Source organism: Lactuca sativa, chromosome 4, assembly GCF_002870075.4.
Source record: "Lactuca sativa cultivar Salinas chromosome 4, Lsat_Salinas_v11, whole genome shotgun sequence".
Taxonomy (NCBI): domain Eukaryota; kingdom Viridiplantae; phylum Streptophyta; class Magnoliopsida; order Asterales; family Asteraceae; genus Lactuca; species Lactuca sativa.
Window position 1 is genome coordinate 206,279,181 of NC_056626.2, and position 24,528 is coordinate 206,303,708.

Below are 24,528 nucleotides of genomic sequence, written 5' to 3' on the forward strand. Positions count from 1 at the left end.
ACAAACATTATACGTTTTGTTTTCTTTAAATTAGAAGCTACATTAATCTTCCATTTTTTGAAGACTAAAATTTTGATGAATATATCATAAGTCACACAACTATATTGGTCAAACAAAGATCACTTTAAATAATCTTTTTTAAAAGCACAGAGGTAGACAAAGCCAGACGATATCCATCTCATCACTCATGGCTTGTCCAGTATGAACATTGAATGAACCAACCATCCCCTGGTATTTTATTGGGGATATGAGACATTTTCAAACCATATTCTAGTTTTACGATCCTTATTTAGATCTGCAAGCTGGCAAAGGTTCATAAACCACATTTTAGTTGTATCATCCTTACTCTGTATGGTGTGAACTAATTATTTTATAATAAACCACCAATTATGCACTGGAGAGAGAGAGAGAGAGAGAGAGAGAAGAGAGAGAGAGAGAGAGAGAGAGAGAGAGAGAGAGAGAGAGAGAGAGAGAGAGAGAGAGAGAGAGAGAGAGAGAGAGAGAGAGAGAGAGAGAGAGAGAGAGAGAGAGAGAGAGAGAGAGAGAGAGAGAGAGAGAGAGAGAGAGAGAGAGATGAGAGAGAGAGAGATGAGGAGAGAGAGAGAGAGAGAGAGAGAGAGAGGAGAGAGAGAGAGAGAGAGAGAGAGAGAGAGAGTTGACTTACTCCTTATTTAAGTTGTATATATTGCCTACGCAACAACATATACAATATCATCTCTTTCAAGCACTTCATCTTTGATTCTTCTACAGTTTTAGTACTGTTTCTTATTCTTCATCGATTATCAAAGATGATGTCAGTCGAAAAACAGTTTGTACACCTCAAAATACAACTCGCTTCTATAATATCGGCAACCAACAATTTTTCCGAAGAAAATTGTATCGGGAAAGGTGGATTTGGAAACGTGTACAAAGGAGATCTCGTCCACTCGAAGGGGAAAACAAAGGTTGCTGTAAAACGTTTAGTAAGTGAATTTGGACAAGGAAATTCTGAGTTTTGGAAAGAGGTCATTATGCTCTCCGTTTACAGGCATGATAACATCATCACCCTCATAGGTTTTTGTGATGAAATGAGCGAGAAGATCCTTGTGTACGATTATGTGTCTAACAAAAGTCTCGATTTGCATCTCAACAACAAGGATCTAAACTGGGTTCAACGACTTACAATATGCATAGGGGCAGCTCGGGGATTGGCATACCTTCACAATCCTGCTAACACCCATCAAAGAGTATTACACCGTGATATAAAAAGTTCCAACGTCTTATTAGATGAAAATTGGAATGCAAAGATCGCTGATTTTGGTTTATCAAAATTTGGTCCTGCTAACCAGCAGTACACGTTTATTGTCTCCAATAATGTTGTAGGCACCATTGGGTATTGTGATCCGTTGTATTTAGAGTCGGGTTTACTAACAAAGGAGTCAGATGTTTACTCTTTTGGTGTGGTGTTGTTTGAAGTTTTATGTGGGAGGTTGTGTATTGGGAAGAAAGAAAACTCTCACACTTTTACTCAGTTGGTACGAAAACATTACAAAGAGGACAACATGTATGGAATTATTTTCAGTCATATAAAAGATGAAATACATCCTAACTCTTTGAAAGCGTTTACAACAATTGCTTATCAATGTTTGAAGCGAGACCACAAAAGACGTCCATTAATGACGGAGATCGCAACACAACTTGAAACTGCACTTAATTATCAAGTAAGTTGTTTTCTCATTTCATACATTCATTTTTTATGATTATAGTACTTTTTTTTCTATAAGCTTTAAGCGAAAAAGGGGAAAATAATGCTAAAACATCTTGATAACAAAAGGTGGTAATAAACTAATAATGTAATATATAGTAAACATAACAAATAGAAAAACTAAATATATCAAATTGAAATGCTATATAGTTGGCCTTGGGGTATAACATGCATTTGTGTCGGAATAATTGATCTTTTTCATTTGCTTGTTTATATGAAATTGAATACAAAATTTTGTGGAAAAGGGAAGAATCAGTCTATCATCATTATAATGTAAAACTCCTGAGAAAATATAACAAGTAAATTTACTATCACATACGCATAATTTCATATCAATTTTACAATGAAAAATGAACCCTCTTGACATCAAAATTGAAACTCTATTCCGCAATGCTAAATATAAATCTATCGACCTTTATTGAACCATTTTATATTTAATAAATAAAATTAATAGGTAACATAAAAAAGATCTGATCAATAATTAAAATAAAACATAACCATATGATAAATAGTTCAACCCGGTTTTTAGTAAACCGGACCTATAACCAATCACAATCCGACCACAGGTCAATCCATGTTTTAAAAGATTGCTTATTATTTGATTATAACTCTTTGAACCTGTTTTTTTTTGGGCTTTTGCCCTAGTCTAGTTATGTACTAAACTTGGTGCTTTTTTGTATTTATGTATCTCGCGGTTAAAAAAAATCGACATCTCCGGTCAAACCCAAAAACCTTGAATTGCACAAAAGTCAAGTCAAACTCTTGACTCGAGAAGGTCCATTAAACCACACCATAATCCAAATAATTGTTTTTGGGTTCAAGATATATATGAAAAGTACATATAAATTTACATGTACTGATTTGCTTCTTCAGGGACCTGAGGTAAGAAGTGGGGATGTACCTAAACCAATTCCCCTTCAGGAGGGAAAAGAATTCAATTTCACAATAAAAAGTGGAGTCAGCACAAACGACACTGTTAGTGTAAATTATGATGGCTTTATAAACGATGTCGAACCTGGCGATATTGTACTGGTTGATGGTAAGAATATCTCACATGCATTTCTAAAAGAGAAACATGTTACCAATTAGTAAAACATTATGTAGTTATCATTGTTTAAAGCTACTTTTTTTCGTGTAGGAGGGATGATGTCATTGGCTGTTAAATCTAAGACCAAAAGTTTAGTAAAATGTGAAGTAATTGATGGTGGAGAACTGAAATCAAAGAGCAATCTCATTGTGCGTAGAAAAAGTCCATCTTTACCTTCAATAACAGGTTTACATGCATCCGGTTTTACAATTATTCTTAATGTACTATAAACACTGATTCATCTGATTATACTAGGTCCCAAATCAAATAAATCAACTGGAAACTATAATCAGATTGAGGAAAAGAAAATTCCAAATACACCACATACAATTGAGAGCTTAAATCAACTAAAAGAGAATGTGCATATGATAGAGCCAGAGGAATCGTGGGCAGGAGAGTCAGTTGACGACGTGGAGAAGCTAAAATCTACTTTACAAAATGTGTATGCCGAGTTGGATGTTGAGAGAGAGGCTTCCGCAACGGCCGCCAGTGAGGCATTGTCGATGATCCTCCAGCTTCAAGAGGAGAAGGCAAAAATGCAAATGGAGACCTCGCAGTATAAAAGAATTATGGAAGAACGATATGAAATACAATCAAGAAGCTTTGAAACAAATCAAGAATAGGAAAAAGTTTACAAAAATCAAAGGTACGATCATATAGCAACGAGTATATTATAATAATCTATAAGTTTTATAAAAAAAAGGAAGAAAGAAAGAGATGGTGCAATCACATTTGAAACCTATCCAATTCATCATTCCTACTCAAGGTTGAGTGTTTAACTCTTTTTTAATTAAGGTTGTTGCCAATTTTTTTTTTATATATCTTTCTTTAATTGAAGTAGGTGGATGGTAGATGTCTAGTTTTAAATGTATGTCCCTTTTGTATTAAAATATTATTGAATGAAAAATAGTAGATACTTTCTCTCAATGCTTTTGTCATCTGTTCTTTCTCATCCATTGCACACTACGAAAAGAAGAAGAACGTCATCTTCTTTTCATTTTTTCTGCATAAAGTAAAGTGATAAAAAAAGGCAATAAACCAACATTTGGTATCAGAGCTCTAAGTTTATACCAAAATATCAACCCCGATCTACATCCATGGGAGATTCGTCAAGGAACGAGAAGGATGGGCAGATTACACTACACTATCCTATGTTGTCAAGAAACAACTATGCTACCTGGGCCATTAAAATGAAAGTGTTCATGCAAGCACAAGGTGTTTGGGATGCAGTAGAGCCCAGTAGACCAGAAGATGTAGTTGAAGTTAGAAAAGATAAGATGGCACTTCTAGCCATCTATCAAGGAATCCTAGAAGATATGTTGTTGTCATTGGCAGAGAAACAAACAGCAATGGATGCATGCGAGATTCTAAAAGTTATGTACATGGGGGCTGATAGATTAAAGACAACAAGGGTGCAGACGTTAAAAGCAGAATTTGAAGTTCTAAATATGAAGGAGATGGAGACAGTGGATGAGTTTTCTAGAAGATAAACAATATTGTAAGCAATATTCGGGCCTAAGGAGACAAAGTTGAGGAAGCATATTTAGTGAAGGAGCTACTACGAGCAGTGTCGTCAAAGCTTTAGCAGATTGCCTCAACCATTGAGAAATCCACAGATCTTGATAAGATGACTGTTGAAGAAGTTGTTGGTAGGTTGAAAGCTCACGGGGAGAAAATCTGAGGGCACAATGAACTTGAAGAAAAGAAGCTTCTATTGACTCACCAAGAGTCATTACTATAAAACAACCCTTTAATGGCATGCTAATAATGACACTCGTTGATAGAGGACGCGCATTTGTGCGTGCCCTAAAAAATAATGACAGTTTTGCAAAATTTGAAGGATAGAGGACACGCGTTTGTGTGTACCCTAAAAATAGTGTCCAAAAAAAATTAAAAACACAGAGGGCACCTATCATAAAAAAGTGTGTCGTCTAAAACTGTCGCTTTATATTTTTCTTTATGAATGCGCGTTCTCCAATTTTTTAATTGCCAAGGGGGGAATGAAATCTAAAAAATAAAAAACCCCGCCTTGATACTCTCGTCCTTCTTCTTCTTCGTATGTTGTAAAATCATCTTCAATCAAAAGAAACCCTAAAAGCATTGTGTGTAAAAGATCGATAATTTCATACTTGAAGTTCCTAAAATCTTCATCGATTAAAAGAAACCCTAAAACCCCACCTCATACTTGAAGTTCCTGTAAGTGCTTTTGTTATCTTGTTATGTTCTGCAATAATCTAATTCCTCAACAACGTTGAGGAGGGGTTATTTCCGTTAGTCGATACTCTATCCCAGTGCATTACTCAACTCAAGATCCATCTGTGTTGGTTGGACTGGTAGTAGCGGGGCAAAGATGTCTAGGGCCATGACCGAGAATAAGAAGATCCAAAGCGTGTTACCCAACTAAAACCTTGATCAATGTTTCTATGGGTTTCCTTCATCAAAAACGTCTTAAGTTCTTCAACGGGATCAAGGGGTACGCTCGCATAATAGAACATAATGGAAAGAGAGACGCAAAAAAGGAATTACGCGGGGTTTAATCGACATTCTTCTTTGTGAAAAAATACAAGGTACCAAATTCCATTCTTTGATTTCGATGGTGTGCTCAAGACAAAGATCAGAGGTCCATTTTCACCCAAGTAGCTTAATTTTCACTCATTCTTAAATCTCGCCATCCCTATCTCAGTCTAAAAACCTGAGCTCCTCTCCTTTTTCTTCCCATTCTCTCTAAAACCCCTCATGGTCAAAGTCATCTTCCATCCCCCCTTTCGTTTATAATCTGAGATTCTGAGGTAAAAACCTTTTCGATTTTGTCACGTTTTTTTTAATCGAAGCTTGGAAGGAAATAAAATCACATGGATTGATGTTCTTGGAGTGAAGATTGAATTACTGGTGTTTTACTTATTCAAAGCATTATAGATACAAAATAAAATTTTATAAAATTCAATTGTTTATGATTTTATTATTGAGAGGTTTGAATGAATGTTGTAGGAATACATGTTGAGAGAAAAGTTCAGACTTTCGAGTATTACAACTGAAGACTCGGTACCTAAGACAAAAGCTCTTATTCGCATCAAGATTGAAATACATTATTTTTATAGTTTCAAGAATACAAGTTACTCATTGTGCATTTTATTTTGGATCATCATCGTGTTTTATTAAAGTGAAGATGTTTTTGGTTGTTGTAGGTGTGTTACCAGAAGATCATTGAAAACAGTTTTGAGTTCTTGGACTTTATTCACCAAGGTAAAAGTAACAGGGCATTAAGGAGTGTAGAAGAAAACCGGATAAACACGGGGGTGAACTAAAGGTGAAACTACTTATTAAAAACTTGATCCTGAATGAAATTACAATGTAATGCAGGTAGGTTAATAATACCATCGTTTGTGATTCCATTCAATCATAACAAACATGTGAAAAATCTCCTTATGTTCAATCTTGATATATGATTCTCCTTTATATTAGAAGTAAATAATCATAAATCAAAATCATTTATGCAATGATTATTGTTATAGGGAAAATTTGCTATGGTGTAAAAGAAGAAGTTATATAATCTCCTGCCCATGCCCTTTCCATTATTGCAGCAGGAGAAGGTAATAACCAATAGTTCACTGGACTTTTGGAAATATGGAATTAGGGAGAAAAAATGAAAAAAAAATGTTTGTTTTGTGCAATGGAATCGACGATTCCATTCTCGAAGGAATGACATTCCATCCACTTATTAATGTTCATTCTTCAGCAATGAGTTGTTCTTTTTCCTTTCCATTATGTATTAATAACCAACAATAAAAATAGAATTAAGTTGTCATGGTCAAAACGTGTGGCCTTCAGATTTCAATTATATATGAAGTTATGTAATGGAATGGACCTGAAGCTCGAGATTTTGCATACCTTTTCTTGGAGGGTTGATATGTACTCGACCATCATTAAATAGAGTGTCTACTAGTTTATGGACTTAAAAAACAACCTTTTATGACCTTGTTGATCAACTCAGAGATGAAGCTTAACTAATATAACTACACACACAATATCTAGCAGCATTTGTGCCTAATCTCCAACAACAATACTAACAAAGCTCATATGCATTGTAACTAAACAAATTCACTACTAATCCAAGCACAAACCAATAATCCTATCCTACTATGTACCACAGTGGTAGATATTCAAAATCTTTTTATTATTTTCTTCATTTTGTAAGTTGTGTATCCAAAAGATGATGACTAGACTAATAGAAACTCAAAACTATACAATGTTATAACTTTCTACTCTATGTGGTGTGAATATCAAATTTTGACATTTTTTTTTCTCAATAAAGTTCAAAACAAAAGACAAAAAGCTTGCGAAAGCTCAAAATCTTCATAAGAACTCAATCTCTGATGAAGAAACGAAAAGAAGACAAGTTGAAACTACGAACGACTTTTGATGGGCAGGAGAGAGATATCAAGGTATGATCTATATTGTAATTTAGATTCTATCACTTTTATTATGTAAGCTTTTGATAAATTCTTGGCGTCTCTTGATTTCATAGGAACTGAAACAAACTCTTACAATCACAAAAGTTGGGATGCAGTTGATGCAAATGAAATTCCATGAGGAGTTAACAATCTTGGTAGATTTTTCAATAATTTCCATTCTATCATCATTCTAAAATCTTGTTGTTTTAGGTTTGCACATTCATGGTCTAGCTAGCGTTGCTTCTGGGTATCATAGAGTTCTTGACGAAAACTGAAAGCTATATAATCAGGTCCAAGATCTTGCTGTTTTAGGTCTGCACATTCATGGTCTAGCTACTGTTGACCTAGTTTTCATTTAACGGATCTAGTTGATTTATTTTTTTGTTAAATAGTAAATATTAGAGTTTACTGCCGGGTGAGACCCTCCATATGAGGACAATCAGAATTCAAGATTGTTGTGGACAACATTGATCTCGTGGAACCGCATTACATGAACTTGCCATTCTTCCAAAGAAAAGATCCGAGCTTTTATCTTGTGGAAATCTACTCTGGGTCTGTATTTTTTATTTTATTTTATCAGAGCAGTCTATTTTGTTTTATCTCGTTGAAATCTACTCAGGGTATGATTTATGAAGGTAGTCTCCTTTAGTCCTTTTGTTAGCGGTAATTAGGACAGAAGCCATGAAGTAAACTATTAGCATGTAGCAATCAAGAAAATTTATTGCAATTTATTGGGATAGACTATAGAAGTGTGTATAATGTGAATCAATGACATGAATTCTAAAGCAATCAATCAAGTGAAATTTATGCATCTACGGAAATGGTTTATCCATTTACACTAGCTGTTTGGAAATCTTCTAGTAATCTCTTAAGTCTTAATACCCATTATTCATTATGCTTACAAAGATCTTGGGAGCCAAGTGATAAAGTTGATCTTCACAAGACAAAGATCAATAAATAGTTAGAAGATAAGATGATCTTGATGAAAATCGTTTCCTCGAAGAATACAGGTACTTTCAACTCCCTCAATCCTAATCTCATTTTATGAGAACATTAAACTTCATGTGAGATTTTCATGGTTTCATTTTCTTTTATGTTCTTGAGGGAGAAAGAGGTTTGCAGAGATGAAGCAAACAGTGAAAGTTGCAAAGTTTGGGTCAGTCATTCCCATTTCAAGATCTGATTTTGTGTGTGAGCTATCACAAGCTCCATCTGATGTGTGGGTGGTTGTTATTCTATACAAAGATGGGTAATCACTAATTAACTACTATGTTGTTTGTTATTGATTAACAATTGATTTTGATTATGTTGTCGTTAATGCAAACTTGTGATTGAATTGGTACCCATAGTGTGGAGTTCTAATGCGGTGTGTGGAAAACCGACAACAACGTATTCAGCTACCAAATTTGTCAAGATTATATCAACTGATTGCACTCCTAATTATCTAGATTGTAATCTTCCCACTGTGTTGTTGTTGTAGTGAAGGAAAATTATGTTGGGTTGCATACTTTTGGTAGGAGATGCACTCTAGAAGGTGTTGCTATGATTTTATGCCAATAAGATCCTGTTAATGATGGACTCAATGGTGAAGCTTCTAGAGAAGCTGTTCTTGAAGGAGTGAGAAAAAGGTTTATAGATAAAAGTGGTTACATTGCTTGAAAATGATGATGATGGGTCTTCAAGTGATTAACTTTGTGTTGGTTTATTAATGTTTTATGTTAAAGTATAATAGGTTTTGTTTAGTAACATGATATGAGATTTTATCCCCTTTTAGATATGTTTGTTTGTTTGGCTTTTTTTTCTTTATATATGTTCTTATGCAACTGCTCTTTCAATTTTTGTTGTCATCCTTGCAAAGGAATATTGCTTTTTAGGCCTCTTGGGGAGACACTTGTTGCCAAAGCACTTGCAAATGAAGCAGGAGCTAACTTCATCAGCTAAGGTACTCTACTTACATTTCTCCACTCCCCACCCATACATATTTTTTCACAATTCTCTAGTGATATTTTTCCTTGTGTCATAGAATGATTGGCTCCTATCTTGTTTTTTGATATTTATACGCAAATTTTTTTCATGAAAAAAAACATTTTAATATTTTATAATCTACATGTGTTTTAAATTTTACTATTTTGAGGGTGTTTGGCATAACTTTTAAAGTGAATTTTACTTTTATCTTTTTCTAAAAGTCAAAAAGATGTTTGGTAATCCTAACTTTTCCAACTTTTACAACAGCGGAAATGGCTTCTTTTTGAAAAGTCACATAATCATGACTTTTCCAACTTTTAAAAAAAGGACTTTTTGCTTCTCAAAAGCTAAGTCAAACACCCTCTTTGTATAGGTATCGGTTGTATTGAAGCGTGGATTCTTGGCAAAAGGTATTTTACTACATGTGTATTAAACTTTAATATTTTATAACATAGATTGATGATGCTTGAAGTCTTTCTGAATACTAATGTGTTGATGATGAAAACAGGTATCATGTGGAAACAGAAGCATAACAATAAGTAGAAACAACGAGGTGCCCCTTAATGGCAATATAGTATTAGGTTATATAGTTAGGGAAAACCTCTTAATAACAATGTACAATTAGATCCTCTTAGTATCAATGTATTACAATTTTTTGACATGATGTTATTGGATGAAATTGATTGTTTTGGTATATATTTATTTACATATTTTTGTATTATGCGTAAATAAGTATTGTAAAGATGCGTCATAAATGACTATCGTAAAGGATTACTGAATTTTATGCATACAAATGCGTGTCATCTTCATTTATGACAAGGGCTTCCTTGATACGCATTGTGTGTCATAAACACGCACACATAAATGTGTGTCGTCTTCCTTTATGATAGGGCCTTCCTTGATACACTTTGCGTGTCGTAAATGTGTGTCATAAATGCACGTCGTAAATGCGTGTCGTAAATAGACGACGCGCAAAAGCATGTCGTCTCTCGTTATGACTGGCCCTTCCTTGACACACATTTGCGCGTCGTCTGAGCGTTTTACAACACGCAATGCACGTCGTAAAGGGCTATTTTTCTAGAAGTGAGTGGTCTGAAAGAAACAAGAAGCAAAGTGAAGAGGACTCAAAATCCTCACACAGATCCTACCATAGCAGTCCAAGCAATCAACGGGGTCGTGGAAGAAGTCTTGGAAGAGGCCATGGAATAGGCATTGTGGACCAATGACGAGAAGGAAATCGGGGGTTATCTAACAGTCACGACAAGATCAAACTCCAATGTAATAACTGTCAAGAAGATGAGCATTATGCCTCAGAGTGTAGAAAACCAAGACGTGAAAGGAACCATGAAGTAAATCTGACTCAAGATCATGCTAAACCGGAATTATTATTGGCTTCTTTTGACTATAATAAAGCAATACATGAGGTATTCCTAAATGAAGAAAAAATGACACCCAAACTAAAGTTAGCAAGTGATGAAACAACTCAGTCAAATGTGTGGTATCTAGATAATGGAGCAAGTAACCAAATAACAAGTCAAAAAGATAAGTTGTATGATCTTAACCAAGCAACTCTTGGTTATGTAAAGTTTGGAGATGAGTCCAAGGTACACATAGAAGGGAAAGGTTCTATCATATTCCAATGCAAGAATGGAGAGCAACCAAAGCTGCAAGATGTGTACTATGTCCCAGGCTTATGTAATAATATCATAAGTTTAGGTCAACTAGCAGAGAATGTTGATTGGATCTTGATACATGGATCGTTTATGTGGGTTCATGATGTAAAAGGGAGGCTACTCATGAAGGTAAAATAATCTCGAAACCGTCTATATAAAATCATTTTGAATGAAGTCCAGTCCAGATGTCTGCTTGGAGAGACTTGTGAACAAACTTGGCTTTAGCATGCACGAATGGGTCATGTTAACTTCACTTCCCTCAAACAAATCTCAGACAAGAACTTAGTTTGTGGACTACCAAATATAGGTAACCCTACATGGTTGTGTGAGGGATGTCTAGTGGGAAAGCAAACACAAAAATCATACCCAACACAAGCAAGTTTCAAGGCAAAACAGAGGCTTGATCTAGTACACGAGGACCTTTATGGTCCTATTTCACCCACACCTGGTGGTAACTAATATTTTATGTTGTTAGTTGATGATTTTACTCAAGTAATGTGGGTATATATGATGAAGACTAAGGATGAAGCATTCAGTTTTTTCAAAAAGTTTCGGATATCTATTGAAACAAAAATATGTGAAAAGTTAAAGAGTTTCCAAACAAAAAGATCGTGGTGGTGAATTATTATCAAAACAATTCACCGTGTATGTGAAGCAACCAGTCTAAACTGACACTACACAACACCATATTCTCCACAGCAAAATGGAGTAGTGGGAAGACGAAATCTTACTATTTTAGAAATGGAAAGAAGTATACTCAAGAGTATGTATATACAAGAAACATTATGAGGAGAGGTTGTAGATCATGTTGTTTATATTGTTAATCTGGTGACCACAAAAGCCTTAAAAGATGCAACACCTTATGAGATGTGGATTGGAAGAAAGCCACAAGTTGATAACTTAAGAGTGTTTGGATGTAGGGCACATGCAAGAGCAACAGGAAGTCATCTTCAGAAACTTGATGATCGAAGCAAACGTCTGGTGCACCTAGGATGTGAGATAGGAATAAAAGCATATAGATTATTTGATCCAGACACCGGAAAAATATGCATCAGTAGGGATGTATGTTTTCAAGAAGGTAAAGCTTGGTCATAGGAAAAATTAACTTTGTTAAAAAGTACATCAGGAGCAATTTTTAGAATTGAAGGCTACTCTCTAGAAGATAGCTATAAAGATGTGAGCAACAGGAACATCAAATCTGGATGCAAAGTCCTATACCAGAACAAACCCAACAGAAAAGACACAAACCTCTACACTTACACCCTCAATCTCGACCATTTCAGATACTTTCGTAAATATTGAATCAGACTCGACAGGTGGAGGAGTCCCGAAACAATATCATTTATTGGATTATATTTATGATGAGTGTGGCGAACTTTTATTCATGCATGCTAGTGAGGAGCCTTTGTCATACAACATGGCTAGTGAGAATGTTAATTGGTAAAATGCAATGAGAAGTGAACTGGAAGCCATTGCAAGAAATAAAACTTGGGAACTGGTTGAAATCTCACTAGATCGAAAACCCATTGGTCTCAAGTGGTTTTACAAAATGAAAAAAGATCCATATGGAAAAGTATTGAAGCACAAGGCGAGGTTAGTAGCAAAAGGCTACGTTCATAAACCCGAGATAGAATTTGATGAATTCTTCGCACCTGTTTCCCGACTTGAAACAATACGTATTTTGCTTGCTCTTGTAGGTAAAAATAGATGGATTCTGCACCACCTTGATGTAAAATTTTGCATTTATAAACGAATATTTGGAAGAAGAAGTTTATGTAACTCAACCGGAGGGGTGTGTGAATCCTAATGAACCAGTAAAAGTATATAAGTTGTGAAAAGCTTTGTATGGACTTCATTGAGCTCCTAGAGCTTGGAACTCCCATCTGGATAAATGTATGAAAAAATTGGGATTTATGATATGCACACAAGAATAAGCAGGTTACACAAGAAAAATGAATGATAAGCTCTTAATAGTTGGAGTGTATGTTGACGATCTAATTTTTACAGGAAATTGTAGTAATGAGGTGAAGCTCTTCAAAGAACAAATGCAACAGGAGTTTAAAATTAGTGACCTTGGCTCATTGTCATACTACCTTGGTATTGAAATCGGTCAACAGAAAGATGGTCTTACTTTAAAGGAAACATGAAATGCAAAAAAATATCCTAGAAAAGGTAGGCATGGCTGAGTGCAACTCATGCAAATACCCATTGGAACCCAAGTTAGAGATAACGAAGGATGAAGAGGGAGACTCGGTAGATCCCATAGAGTACAGGAGCATCATTGGAGGTTTAAGATATCTCACACACACTCGACCTAACATCTCATATATTGTCGGGATTGAAAGTCGATTCATGGAGAGACCCACAATCAAGCATCTACAAGAAGTGAAACATATTCTGAGATATATCAAAGGAACCATTAACTATGGCTTAATGTACACCAGGGGGTGGAGAAGACATTGTAACCAGGTACACTATTAGGTCATAATTATGTGGTTTGGGATAGGCATCCCTCTTGTATAGGTCTTGGTGAGATGTTAGAGTGTGTTGTGGTGGTCATAGCATGTTAGTGGGTGTGTGCGGCCATACACGTGTGTGCGGGTGCACACTTGTGTGCTGCTACTTGTGGTATAAATAGACTGTGTCAGTGTGTCAGAATTAGTGACGTGTGTATGTCTGTTTTTCAAGGTGTACCTGACATTTATACGTTATAGATGTGTGCATGGTTGATGTTATTCTCATTCTACTCCTTCCACACTCTGTTTGATTGCTTGCAATTCATTGACTACTAATTTGGATCTATAGATTAGGACTTACAATTGGTATCAGAGCCAATTCAGTGTCAATTTTGAAGAATCTTAGAGTGTGCAGTTGAAGATAATTGTTGTTTTTCAAGTGCATTCATGCTTTTTATTGAGAAACTGCTTGCTAACCATTGTTTTTACTAGTTTGGAATCAGAACTCGTTCAAAAATATAGTATTTTTGAGTGTGCGGTTGGAGCTTTGAAGGTGTGCGGTTGAGTCTTTGAAGGTGTGCGGTTGAGTCTTCGAAGGTGTGTGGTTGAGTCTTTGAAGGTGTGTGGTTGAGTGTGCAGGTAGTGTGTGCGGTTGAGTGTGCAGCTAGTGTGTGCGGTTGAGTGTGTAGCTACTGTGTGTGGTTAAGTGTGCGGTTGGATGTGCGGTTAGAGTGTACGATTGGCGTGTACGGTTGTGATCCTTGTACGATTGTAATCCCCGTGTACAACCGTAATCAAGTGTACGACTATAATCCCTTGTGCGGTCGTAAACCGTATGAGTTGTTGGGATCCAGGATTGTAATGACCTGGGTCCCCAAATCTAAATAATTTCGCTTATTGTTCAGGAACAACTGCGAAGGAATGTCGCCAGACCTTGGTATGTCGACAACGGTTGTTCCTGGCACATGACAGGAGACATCTCCCAACTACACGTCATTCACACTATTAATGGGGGCTATGTTTCCTTCTCAGGAGGATATGGAGGGAAGATCACTCAAAAGGGAATAGTTACAAATGGAGTGATGAGTTTTGGGAACGTCATCTACGCTCCTGAGTTAAAGTGTAGCTTGTTGAGCGTCTCACATATCACCTTATGGACTACGGATAATGATATAAGGTTAAGTAGTGAAGACCTCAATGCTATCTTTGACACTGTCCATGATGTTGTGCAGCTAAGACAGAGGGAGTTAGTGGTGTTCCTAAAGTGACGTCTCAAACTTTTGAACAGATGGTAGACGCCTTTCAACCGATATGGATACAACTTCATGGATTCCTCCCCTTATTGGTGCTATTCCAACATCTATGCCATCAATGAGTGATCAGATACTGACACAAACCTCTCAGCCTTTAGTGAAATGAAGACGACTTGATCTGAGGAAGAGAGCACATATCCAAGAACAAGAACCACCAGTCCAACAAACCTCCACAGCTGCTAAACCAACACAACCGACCCGAATAGGACTAAGTAATGTTAGATCTTCGTTTGAAGTTGGGAGTTCTTCTGCTCCTGGGGTTTTTCTCCTCCACAACCTGCGCATGATGTTGCCTTTGTGAGGCTTGCCAGGTTTCTTGCTCAACAAGATTCGGATCCTTTACCTCATGGAAAATGAATATCAATAGGCGAAGAACTTCAAGGGGAGCAGAACCATCTATCTCGGAGCTAGAGGAGGAGATCACTACTCTTATACAGAAGATCATCAAGAAAGATGTTCTGATCTGAAACCTCGATATTCGAGTTTCCGAGCTTGAAAAAGAAAAAATTTCAGAAGTCTAAACAGATCTCCGATCTCAAGCTTAATCTTGGTGCCATATCAGCAGGCTACTTTGATTTGGAGAACAAGCTTATTGCAGAATTTGGTGACAAGTTCAAGACCACAATCGAAGAGCCTTGTGCCACTGAAGCGATCAAGTTTCAAAATAGAAATTGTGCTATTCATCTTGTTGATGGTAAAGATATTTTGCAGTTCAGGAAGCGAGACATACACACCTTGGTGATGCTGATTAGGAAGACCTGAGTTCATGCTAGCCACAAACCAAGGGGGAGATTGTTAGGTCATAATTATGTGGTTTGGGCTAGGCATCCATCTTGTATAGGTCTTGGTGAGTTGTTAGAGTGTATTGTGGTGGTTATAGCATGTTAGTGGGTGTGTACGACCATACACGTGTGTGCGGCCGCATACGCTGTGTGCGGTCGTACACGTGTGTGCGGCTGCACACTTGTGTGCTGCTACTTGTGGTATAAATAGACTGTGTCAGTGTGTCAGAATTAGTGATGTATGTATGCGTGTTTTTCAAGGTGTACCTGACACTTATACATTATAGATGTGTGCATGCTTGATGTTATTCTCATTCTACTCCTTCTACACTCTGTTTGATTGCTTGCAATTCATTGACTACTGATTTTGATCTATAGATTTGGGACTTACATACACTTGTAGTGATCTAGTAAGGGATGTAAATGACAGACGCAATACATCAGGAGTGGCATTCTATCTTAATGAGAATTTGGTTACTTGTGTTTCGCAAAAACAGAAGAATGTAGTTGTTTCCTCATGCAAAGCAGAATTCATGGCGGTGACAAGTGCAACGTGCCAAGGGATATGGATGTGTTGGTTGCTTAGTGAGTTAACAGGAAAGTAAGTTAGTCCAGTGGTGCTGAATTGTAACATCCCAAGTCGAGGTGTACCTTGTAACCCTTGGTCTTTTGAGTACTTGTCCATTTTAGTCCCTTTATGAGAAAAGGTGGTGAAAGAGTATGTGGGGTGTACGCGAGTGTATGCTCAGCGTACTCATATGCGTTCATTTGACACGGAAGCCACGTAGTACACTGGATATACCAGAGGGTACGCTGGGCGTACTAGGACCAGAGTAAAAACCTTAATTTAGGGTGAGTCCCCTATATAAAGGTTATGATGGCCTTATTCCTGGCCACGATTCTCAAACAACAAACCCTATTGTGCCCTAACCTTCGTTCTTAGAGATTGTGAGTGCATTTGAGAGCCTTTAAGAGTCTTTGTGTGTTCTTGAAGTGAAGAAGAAGCTTTGGAGAAAAAGGAGTGAGAGTCCAGGCCCTTGGATCTGAGCATATCTAAGTTGGGAGCTTCATATAGAGGTATAAAGCTTCAACCTTTCTCAACCTTTTGTTTTGTGCATCATAGTACAGTATTTCAGCGTTTTTGTCCCAAAAGTTGGAGACTTTATGAGATATTGAGCTCTAGAGACTATGATCAACCCCTTTGAGTGTGTTTAGTGATGTAATGTCATAAAAATCCAATCTTGGACGTTGGAATCAAGCCATGCATGATTTATAAGCATTTTGAGATAAGAAAGTGAGTGTTGTTAGGGAGTCCAAATCTGTGATACGAGACAAGGTCTTAACTGATTAATAGCAAATGAGTGAGAAGAGTGAAATTGGGACATACGTTGGGCGTAATCCCAATACGTGCAACATAGGGGTCAAGCATCCCCGATGCATGCATGACAGTAGAGTACGCCCAACATAGAGATCTGGTACGTGCAGCGTACTCTTTTCCGTTGACTTTTGGTTGACTTTTAGTGTTTGGTCAATTTGTGAACTATTTAGGCCATTGAGGCGTAAAATGGTCATTTACCCGTCTATGAGTTTGTAGAAGGGTTAGTTTAGCTTATTGAGAAATGTGATTAATTAGGGATAATTGTCGTATGTGTTAGGCGGAGGCTAGACTGGTGATTTGAGTTCGAGATTAGCCGATTTCTTGCGAGGCGAGTCTTCTCACTGTACTTACCATAAGTGGTATCTTTGTGTGACTGATATGTCTTATGTGCTTATCCGTGTATTGTGATATTTGTTGGGTTCTGAGCATTCTAACACTCCTCAGTGTACATACAACCCTAAATACCTTGGATCTATGTTTTCTCTATTATACATGCAAATATGAATATTCCAAGGTATTACCCTAACTAGCATACAATCTTTTGAAACTTGGGAAATAAAATGGATACAATACATACCTTGTTGATGTAGCTTGACACCATAAGGCTCGAGAGCCTAGTGCCCCAAATGTGACACCTCAAATGGTTCACACAACATCACTAACACATGGAATAACCATGAGAAGAAGACACTTCATGCTCAAATTGGCTAGCCCTCATATATGTATCACTAGTGCCAATTTCTTGAGCTAAAGGGGTCTTTATATAGTGTTGCTATTAGGGTTACACCATGTAACTCATGACTTTACCCATTCCTTATGCTCCATGGGTTTTAACCTCCATGGAGTATCCATGGGTCAGCACATGGGTTAAACCCAACATAAGGAATCTTGGATCATAAGCCCACATATATAAGAATTAATGATTTACACAATAAATCCCCATATATTTAATTAGTCTCTTTTGATCACTAAATTAAGTCCAAATTAATTCTTTATCAATACTAATTAAATAACATGATTTCATATTCATATTTTAGAACTTATAATATATTAATATGTGACAAATCTGTCACACCCCCAAACCAGAATGGCGGAATCGTTCGAGGGCGGATGACTTCATGTGGTATCGTAACAATTGAATACATAGTAAAGAAAGCAATACAATCATCACATATATAATTTAAAATTTTACATTGTTTAAAAGTACATGTTTCAAAAGAAAATTACAATATGATGTTTTAAATGAAGTTAAACTAACGCCATAGCGTCCCTTTTTCAAAAGTTGTAGTTTTACCTGTATTACTGAATCCCTAAGAAATAAAAGTAGTTTTGAAAGAGTAGATCAGCATTTAAGCTGGTGAGTTCATAAGTATTTAGTGACAATGTTTATATGAAAAAGAATGAAAATGGTTTGTTCATGTTAAATGTTCCAAGAAAATCCCATATTTTCTACTATAGTAGATGGTAGTTTGATTGTTCCAAAACTGTAATTGCAATAGTGCTATTCATGCCTAAAATAGTAGTTTTATGTGTAAATCGTTAAGGCATTTGAAAAACCCCGTAAATCAATGTGCTTTTAATACTCCATGTGAGTTTTATAACCATGATATTTGACCAGGATGCCTATAACATCGTTCTTCAAGCATTGGAAACTTATGATGTTTGTCACCCCAGGCCTGCCAGCCTAGTTGTAGCTAACAACTTAGGTGCGGTACTGTCAATCCCATATAGATCTATACACAAGTATCACACTCCCCTACAAGGGATTATGGTATATAATACAGGACTTAAAATGTATAATCCAAAGTACGTGAAATGTCTCACAAAATTTAGTATAAAACAGAATTACGTATGAAAATGTCCATATATTTGTTCTTGTATATGAGAATATCTCTTTGATGTAGTGTAATGCTCACTCATTATGTAAAGTGTAACACGTAAAGTGACTTGACTGATCACATATACCTAATGTAAAAATGGAGCATTTGATTTATATATATATATATATATATATATATATATATATATATATATATATATAAACACGTTTTATTTCCACAAGAAAAGGTGTTATTGAAAATATATATTTCATACGAGAATACTCATGTAGTAGTTTATGAATCACATATGATTACTTAGATAAAAAGTTTATATAGTGAATCGTTAAGTTATACACGATAATAACCGCGTGTTTTACTTGCATTCTCCTCCCCCTAATATTGTATAAAAAGCATTTATCAAACATTTAAAAGTGTAGTTCATAGGGGTATGAACTCACTTGAAAGATCGAAGAAGGCGAGATGAAAACCAAGCAGAACTTTAACTCGAGAAAGCGGATTTTCTCGGGATTCTCGGGACTCTCGGGAGCACAAACGAACTTCGGGGCTTGATAAGGAAACTAGGGCTTCGGGATATCACATGCACGGAAAACGAGGCAAAAACTCAAGAAAGATGAGAGGAAATGATCATTTTCCCCGGAACCCTCGCATTCCTTTTATAGGGGCTGGGAACCGTCTTGGTACGCTGGGCGTACGCGTGCGTCATGCGTGACCGCATCCTCGACTGCCTCGGAGCTCGGATGGGATGGGGCATAGCCTCTCATAGGGGGCGACGAGGATGATCTGAGGCCTAGTCCTCGAGTACGCTGGGCATAACTCGAATTGGCTCGGTGACTCCCCCTTCCGATAATAGCGAAATTTGATTTAAATTTATATTTTTGTTATTTAGTAAACCTCAAAAATTCATATCTTTTTCATACGAACTCCGTTTTCGACGTTCTTTATATCCACATGTAGGTGAGACTACGCTCTACAACTTTCGTTGAGACTCCGTCGGCAAATTTTGAAATTATTATTATTATTTATTTATTAAAAGGTCGGGGTAAGAAAAGTTCGTTAGAAATCCATAACTTCTTTAACCGATGTCTGTTTTTGCTAGACTTTTTACCGTTGACAAACCATTGTCGAGACCTTCGATTCTCATTTAGGTCATTCTGGCCAAAAGTCGCTCGATCTCTATTTCGAGTTTTTAGTTGTCTATCGTTATGCCGATCATGGTTTGGACGTTCTTTTTATGTACGATCATGGTTTAATGATATCTAACATAGTAGGTAACCAAATAGAGACTTCTGTACATTTTTATTTTCAAAGATTATTTTTAAAAGTGGTTACAATACTTGGCTTTTTAAGTCATTGAATAGAATCAAAATATCGGGATGTCACATCATCCCCCCGTTAGAGGGAATTTCGTCCCGAAATTTAATGTAAACAAAACACTTGTGGATTAGGGAAAAAGATGTGGGTACTTGTGTTTCATCTGATCTTCGCGTTCCCAGGTGTATTCAGGTCCTCGCTTTGCATTCCAGTGGACCTTCACTATGGGTATGCGACTTTGTTTTGTTCTTTTAATTTCCCTATCCATGATTTCGATTGGTTCTTCTATAAAGTGGAGACTCTTGTTAATTTCGATCTCGTCTAGAGGGACGACGAGGGTCTCATCGGACAAAGATTTCTTCAAGTTTGACACATGAAAGGTAGGGTGTACGTTATTGAGTTCCTGCGGTAGACGAAGCTTGTAGGCTACTAGGCTGATCCTTGCAAGGATTTCAAATGGTCCAATATACCTCGGGTTTAGTTTCCCATGTTTTCCGAAACGTATTAACCCCTTCCAGGGTGAGACCTTTAATAGCACCCGGTCCCCTACCTGAAATTCCAAGGGTTTCCGTCTTTTGTCTGCATAACTCTTTTGTTTGTCTCTTGAAGCTTTTAGTCGTTCCCGAATTTGTACAATCTTCTCGGTTGTCTCTCTTATGATTTCTGGGCCAGTGAGAGTGTTGTCGGGTACTTGTCCCTTGGCTAGTTGTGTGTCACCTACTTCAGTCCAGCATAGTGGTGATCTGTACTTCCATCCGTAGAGGGCTTCAAATGGAGCAACTTTAATGTCGGAGTGATAGCTATTGTTGTATGAAAATTCGACTAGTGGTAAATGGGTATCCCACGCTTTACCAAAATCGATTACACAAGCTCTTAGCATATCTTCCAAGGTTTGTATGGTCCTCTAACTTTGACCGTCGGTTTGTGGATGGTAAGCAGTACTCATGTCGAGCCTCGTTCCTAGAGATCTTTGTAACGATTTCTAGAATCGCGAGGTGAACCTACTATCTTTATCGGAGATAATGGATATTGGTACACCATGTAGTCGCACAATCTCTCGGATGTAGGTTTGAGCTAGCTTCTCCATCTTGTTGGTTTCTCTTATTGGCAGGAAGTGTGCGGATTTTGTTAACCTATCCACGATTACCCAGATGGTGTCTAGTCCACCTGCTGTCTTGGGTAATTTGGTTATGAAGTCCATCGTTATCCGTTCCCACTTCCACTCGGGTATTTCGGGTTGTTGCAGCAATCCCGATGGCTTCTGGTACTCTACCTTGACCTTAGTGCAAGTTAGACACTTGCTCACATAGGTAGCAATCTCTGCTTTCATGTTCGGCCACTAATATAGTTTCTTGAGGTCCAAGTATATCTTGTTCGAACGTGGATGCACGGAGTATCGAGTCTTATGAGCCTCGTTCATGACCACGTCTCTGAATCCACCAAACTTTGGTGTCCAGATCCGATCCATGAAGAAATGAACTCTGTCACCCTTGACTTCAAGATTTTTGTCCATTCCTCTTTGGGCTTCACCTGCCATGTTCTCTGTTTTCAAGGCCTCTCTCTGAGCTTCCTTGATTTGTGTGGACAGATGTGAATGGGTCGTCATGGTTAAGGATTTCACTCGGCGACCTGAGTATTCATTCCGACTAAGGGAATCAGCTACTACATTCGCTTTTCCTGGGTGATAGCGAATCTCGCATTCGTAGTCATTCAGTAGTTCAACCCATCGTCTCTGCCTCATGTTGAGTTCTTTTTGGTTAAGGATGTGCTGAAGGCTCTTGTGATCGATGAAGATTGTGCATTTCGTGCCATAAAGATAGTGTCTCCAGATTTTTAGCGCGAAAACAACTGCTCCTAGTTCAATATCGTGGGTAGTGTAGTTGACTTCGTGCGTCTTGAGTTGTCTTGAGGCGTAAGTGATGACCTTACCTCGTTGCATCAGTACGCATCCAAGCCTTGATTAGATGCATCATAGTAGACCACGAAGTCTTTTGTTCCTTCTGGAAAGGACAATATAGGTGCGATGCACAGTGCTTGCTTCAGTGTTTGGAATGCAACGTCTTTTCTTTCTTCCCAATTGAAAGTAACACCCTTTTGTGTCAGGGTGGTAAGTGGTTTCGCAATCTTTGAGAAGTTCTGTATAAACCTTCGGTAGTAGCCAGCAAGGCCCAAGAATTGTCGAATTTCTGTTGGGGTTCTTGGAGCTGACCAGTTCTCGATTGCTTTGATTTTGGAAGGGTCCACGTGTATTCCGTCTTTTCTAACCACGTGACCTAGGAAATCTACCTTTCGAATCCAAAATTCGCACTTGGAGAATTTTGCGTATAGCTTCTCTTTTCTCAGCGTTTCCAAGATTTGTCGGAGGTGTTGACTATGATCCTCTTTATTCTTTGAGTAAATGAGTATATCGTCTATGAATATAATCACAAACCTGTCTAGAAACGAACGATACACTCGGTTCATTAAGTCCATGAACACCGATGGTGCGTTTGTTAATCCAAAGGGCATCACTACAAACTCGTAGTGACCATAACGAGTTCGAAAAGCTGTTTTGGGAACATATCCTTCCAAGACTCGTAGTTGGTGGTACCCGGATCTTAAGTCGATCTTTGAGAAATAACTCGCTCCTTGGAGTTGGTCGAACAAGTCGTCAATGCGTGGTAGTGGGTATCGGTTCTTAATAGTGAGCTTTTTAAGTTCTCAGTAGTCGATGCACATACGGAAAGATCCATCCTTCTTCTTTACGAATAAGACCGGTGCTCCCCAAGGTGAGGAGCTCGACCTGATGAATCCTATGTTGAGTAGTTCGTTTAGTTGGCTGGATAACTCCTGCATCTCTGCCGGTGCTAAATGGTATGGCGACTTAGCTACTGGTGTAGCTCCGGGAATTAAGTCGATTCTGAACTCAACTTGACGTTCCGGTGGAACTCCGGGAAGCTCTTCAGGGAAAACGTCGGGAAAATCGCAGACTTCTGGAATGGCTTTGATGCCTTTCATTTCTTTTTCCTTATCTACCATGTGGGCTAAGAAGGCATGGTACTCCTTACGTAGGTATGTCTGGGCTTTGACGCAAGAGATGATTTGTAAATTGGTACCGGGTTTGTCACCATAAATGACAAGAGTTTCGCCGTTTGGCAGATTTAGGCGAACCGACCTTTCGTGACAAAGTATATCGGCATGGTGTAGGCTTAACCAATCCATACCAATGATGATATCAAAGATCTTTATAGTGATCGGCATTAGATCAATTTGAAATGAATGTTCGTTTAGAGTTAGTGTGCAGCCTATGTACATATTGTTCGTGCTTTCTGTTCTACCGTTTGCCATTTCTACTGTGAATATCTTATTGAGTGTTTTAGGGTTCTATTTTAGTACATGCTTGAATTAATGACTCAAGAAACTCCTCTCCGCACCACAATCAAAGAGTATGCATGCATAAGCGTTATTGAGGAGAAACATACTCGTAACCACCGTGGGATCAGCTATTACTTCGTTCTGCCCTATTGCTAGTACTCTTCCTATGTCGCCAGCATTCCTTGTCTTAGGGCAGTCCCTCTTATAGTGTCCAGCCTCACCGCATCCATAACATGCCTGGCCTACACTAGCTCCTTAGACTTGGTGATCAGTTGTGCTGGTGCTCTACAGAAACGGGCAGTGTGCCCCTTCTTGTTGCAGTTGTTGCAATGCATCTCCCGACAATTTCCGTTGTGATGGAAATTGCATTTGCTGCATTTTGGCAGGTTTCCAGCATAGGGCTTTGCTGGTGTAGTGGTAATTGGTGCAGCAGTGGGGGTAGTAGCGGCATGGACTGCCACAATCTGTTGTGTCTTAGAAGGTTCCTTTGAAGGTTGACTCTTCCTTTTGTTCCAAAACCTCTTCTTGTTGTTATTGTTGGTATTGTCGTTGTTGCTGTTGTTTCCTCTGGGTTGCTCCGTTGCGGTAGTTGCGAAGTCTTGGCATACCCTATGGTCTATGAGAGCTTGTGCCAACTGTTTGGCGCTATCATAGGTGATTGGTTTGGAAGCTAGAACACTTCCTCGAATCTGGGGTGACAGTCCCCAGATGTACCTTTCGATCTTCTTGCTCTCTAGAGCAACTATTCCTAGGCAAAGGATTGCCAAATCACTTAACCTGTTGGTATAGGTCGTGATATCTGAGCCTACCATGGTAAGGCCCCAAAGTTGTTGTTCAAGCTTTTGCAATTTTCCCCTCGACAATAATCTTGCAGTAATATTTGTTTTAGATTCTCCCAGTCCATAGAGTTAGCCACTACTAGCGTTAGTGACTTGACATGGCCATTCCACCATGTCAGAGCACACTCAGAGAAAGTACAGGCAGCGAACTTCACTTTGTTCCCTTCCGGACAACAAAAAATCTCGAAAACTGCTTCAGTTTTCTCTATCCACTGTGATAGAGCCATTATCCTTCCAGTCCCATTAAAAGTAATGGGTTTGCTATTCATGGAATCCTTGTACGTACAATCCCATGAACGACCTAGGCGTTGGCCATTTGTAGAACTATTCACTC

General features: G+C 37.9%; 1 protein-coding gene and 1 pseudogene across 1 annotated transcript; both read left to right on the forward strand.

Annotated features, from left to right (window-relative positions):
• The first annotated feature begins 689 nt into the window (after positions 1–689).
• On the forward strand, positions 690–3,758 carry LOC111902294 (probable serine/threonine-protein kinase PBL22). Its single transcript, XM_023898147.3, has 4 exons — positions 690–1,700; positions 2,618–2,783; positions 2,883–3,017; positions 3,087–3,758. Exons 1-4 carry the CDS (start codon positions 789–791, stop codon positions 3,452–3,454), a joined length of 1,581 nt encoding a protein of 526 aa, XP_023753915.1. The 5' UTR covers positions 690–788; the 3' UTR covers positions 3,455–3,758.
• A 4,344-nt stretch (positions 3,759–8,102) lies between these two features.
• LOC111902291 (uncharacterized) lies at positions 8,103–9,292 on the forward strand (annotated as a pseudogene).
• The last annotated feature ends 15,236 nt before the right edge of the window (positions 9,293–24,528 follow it).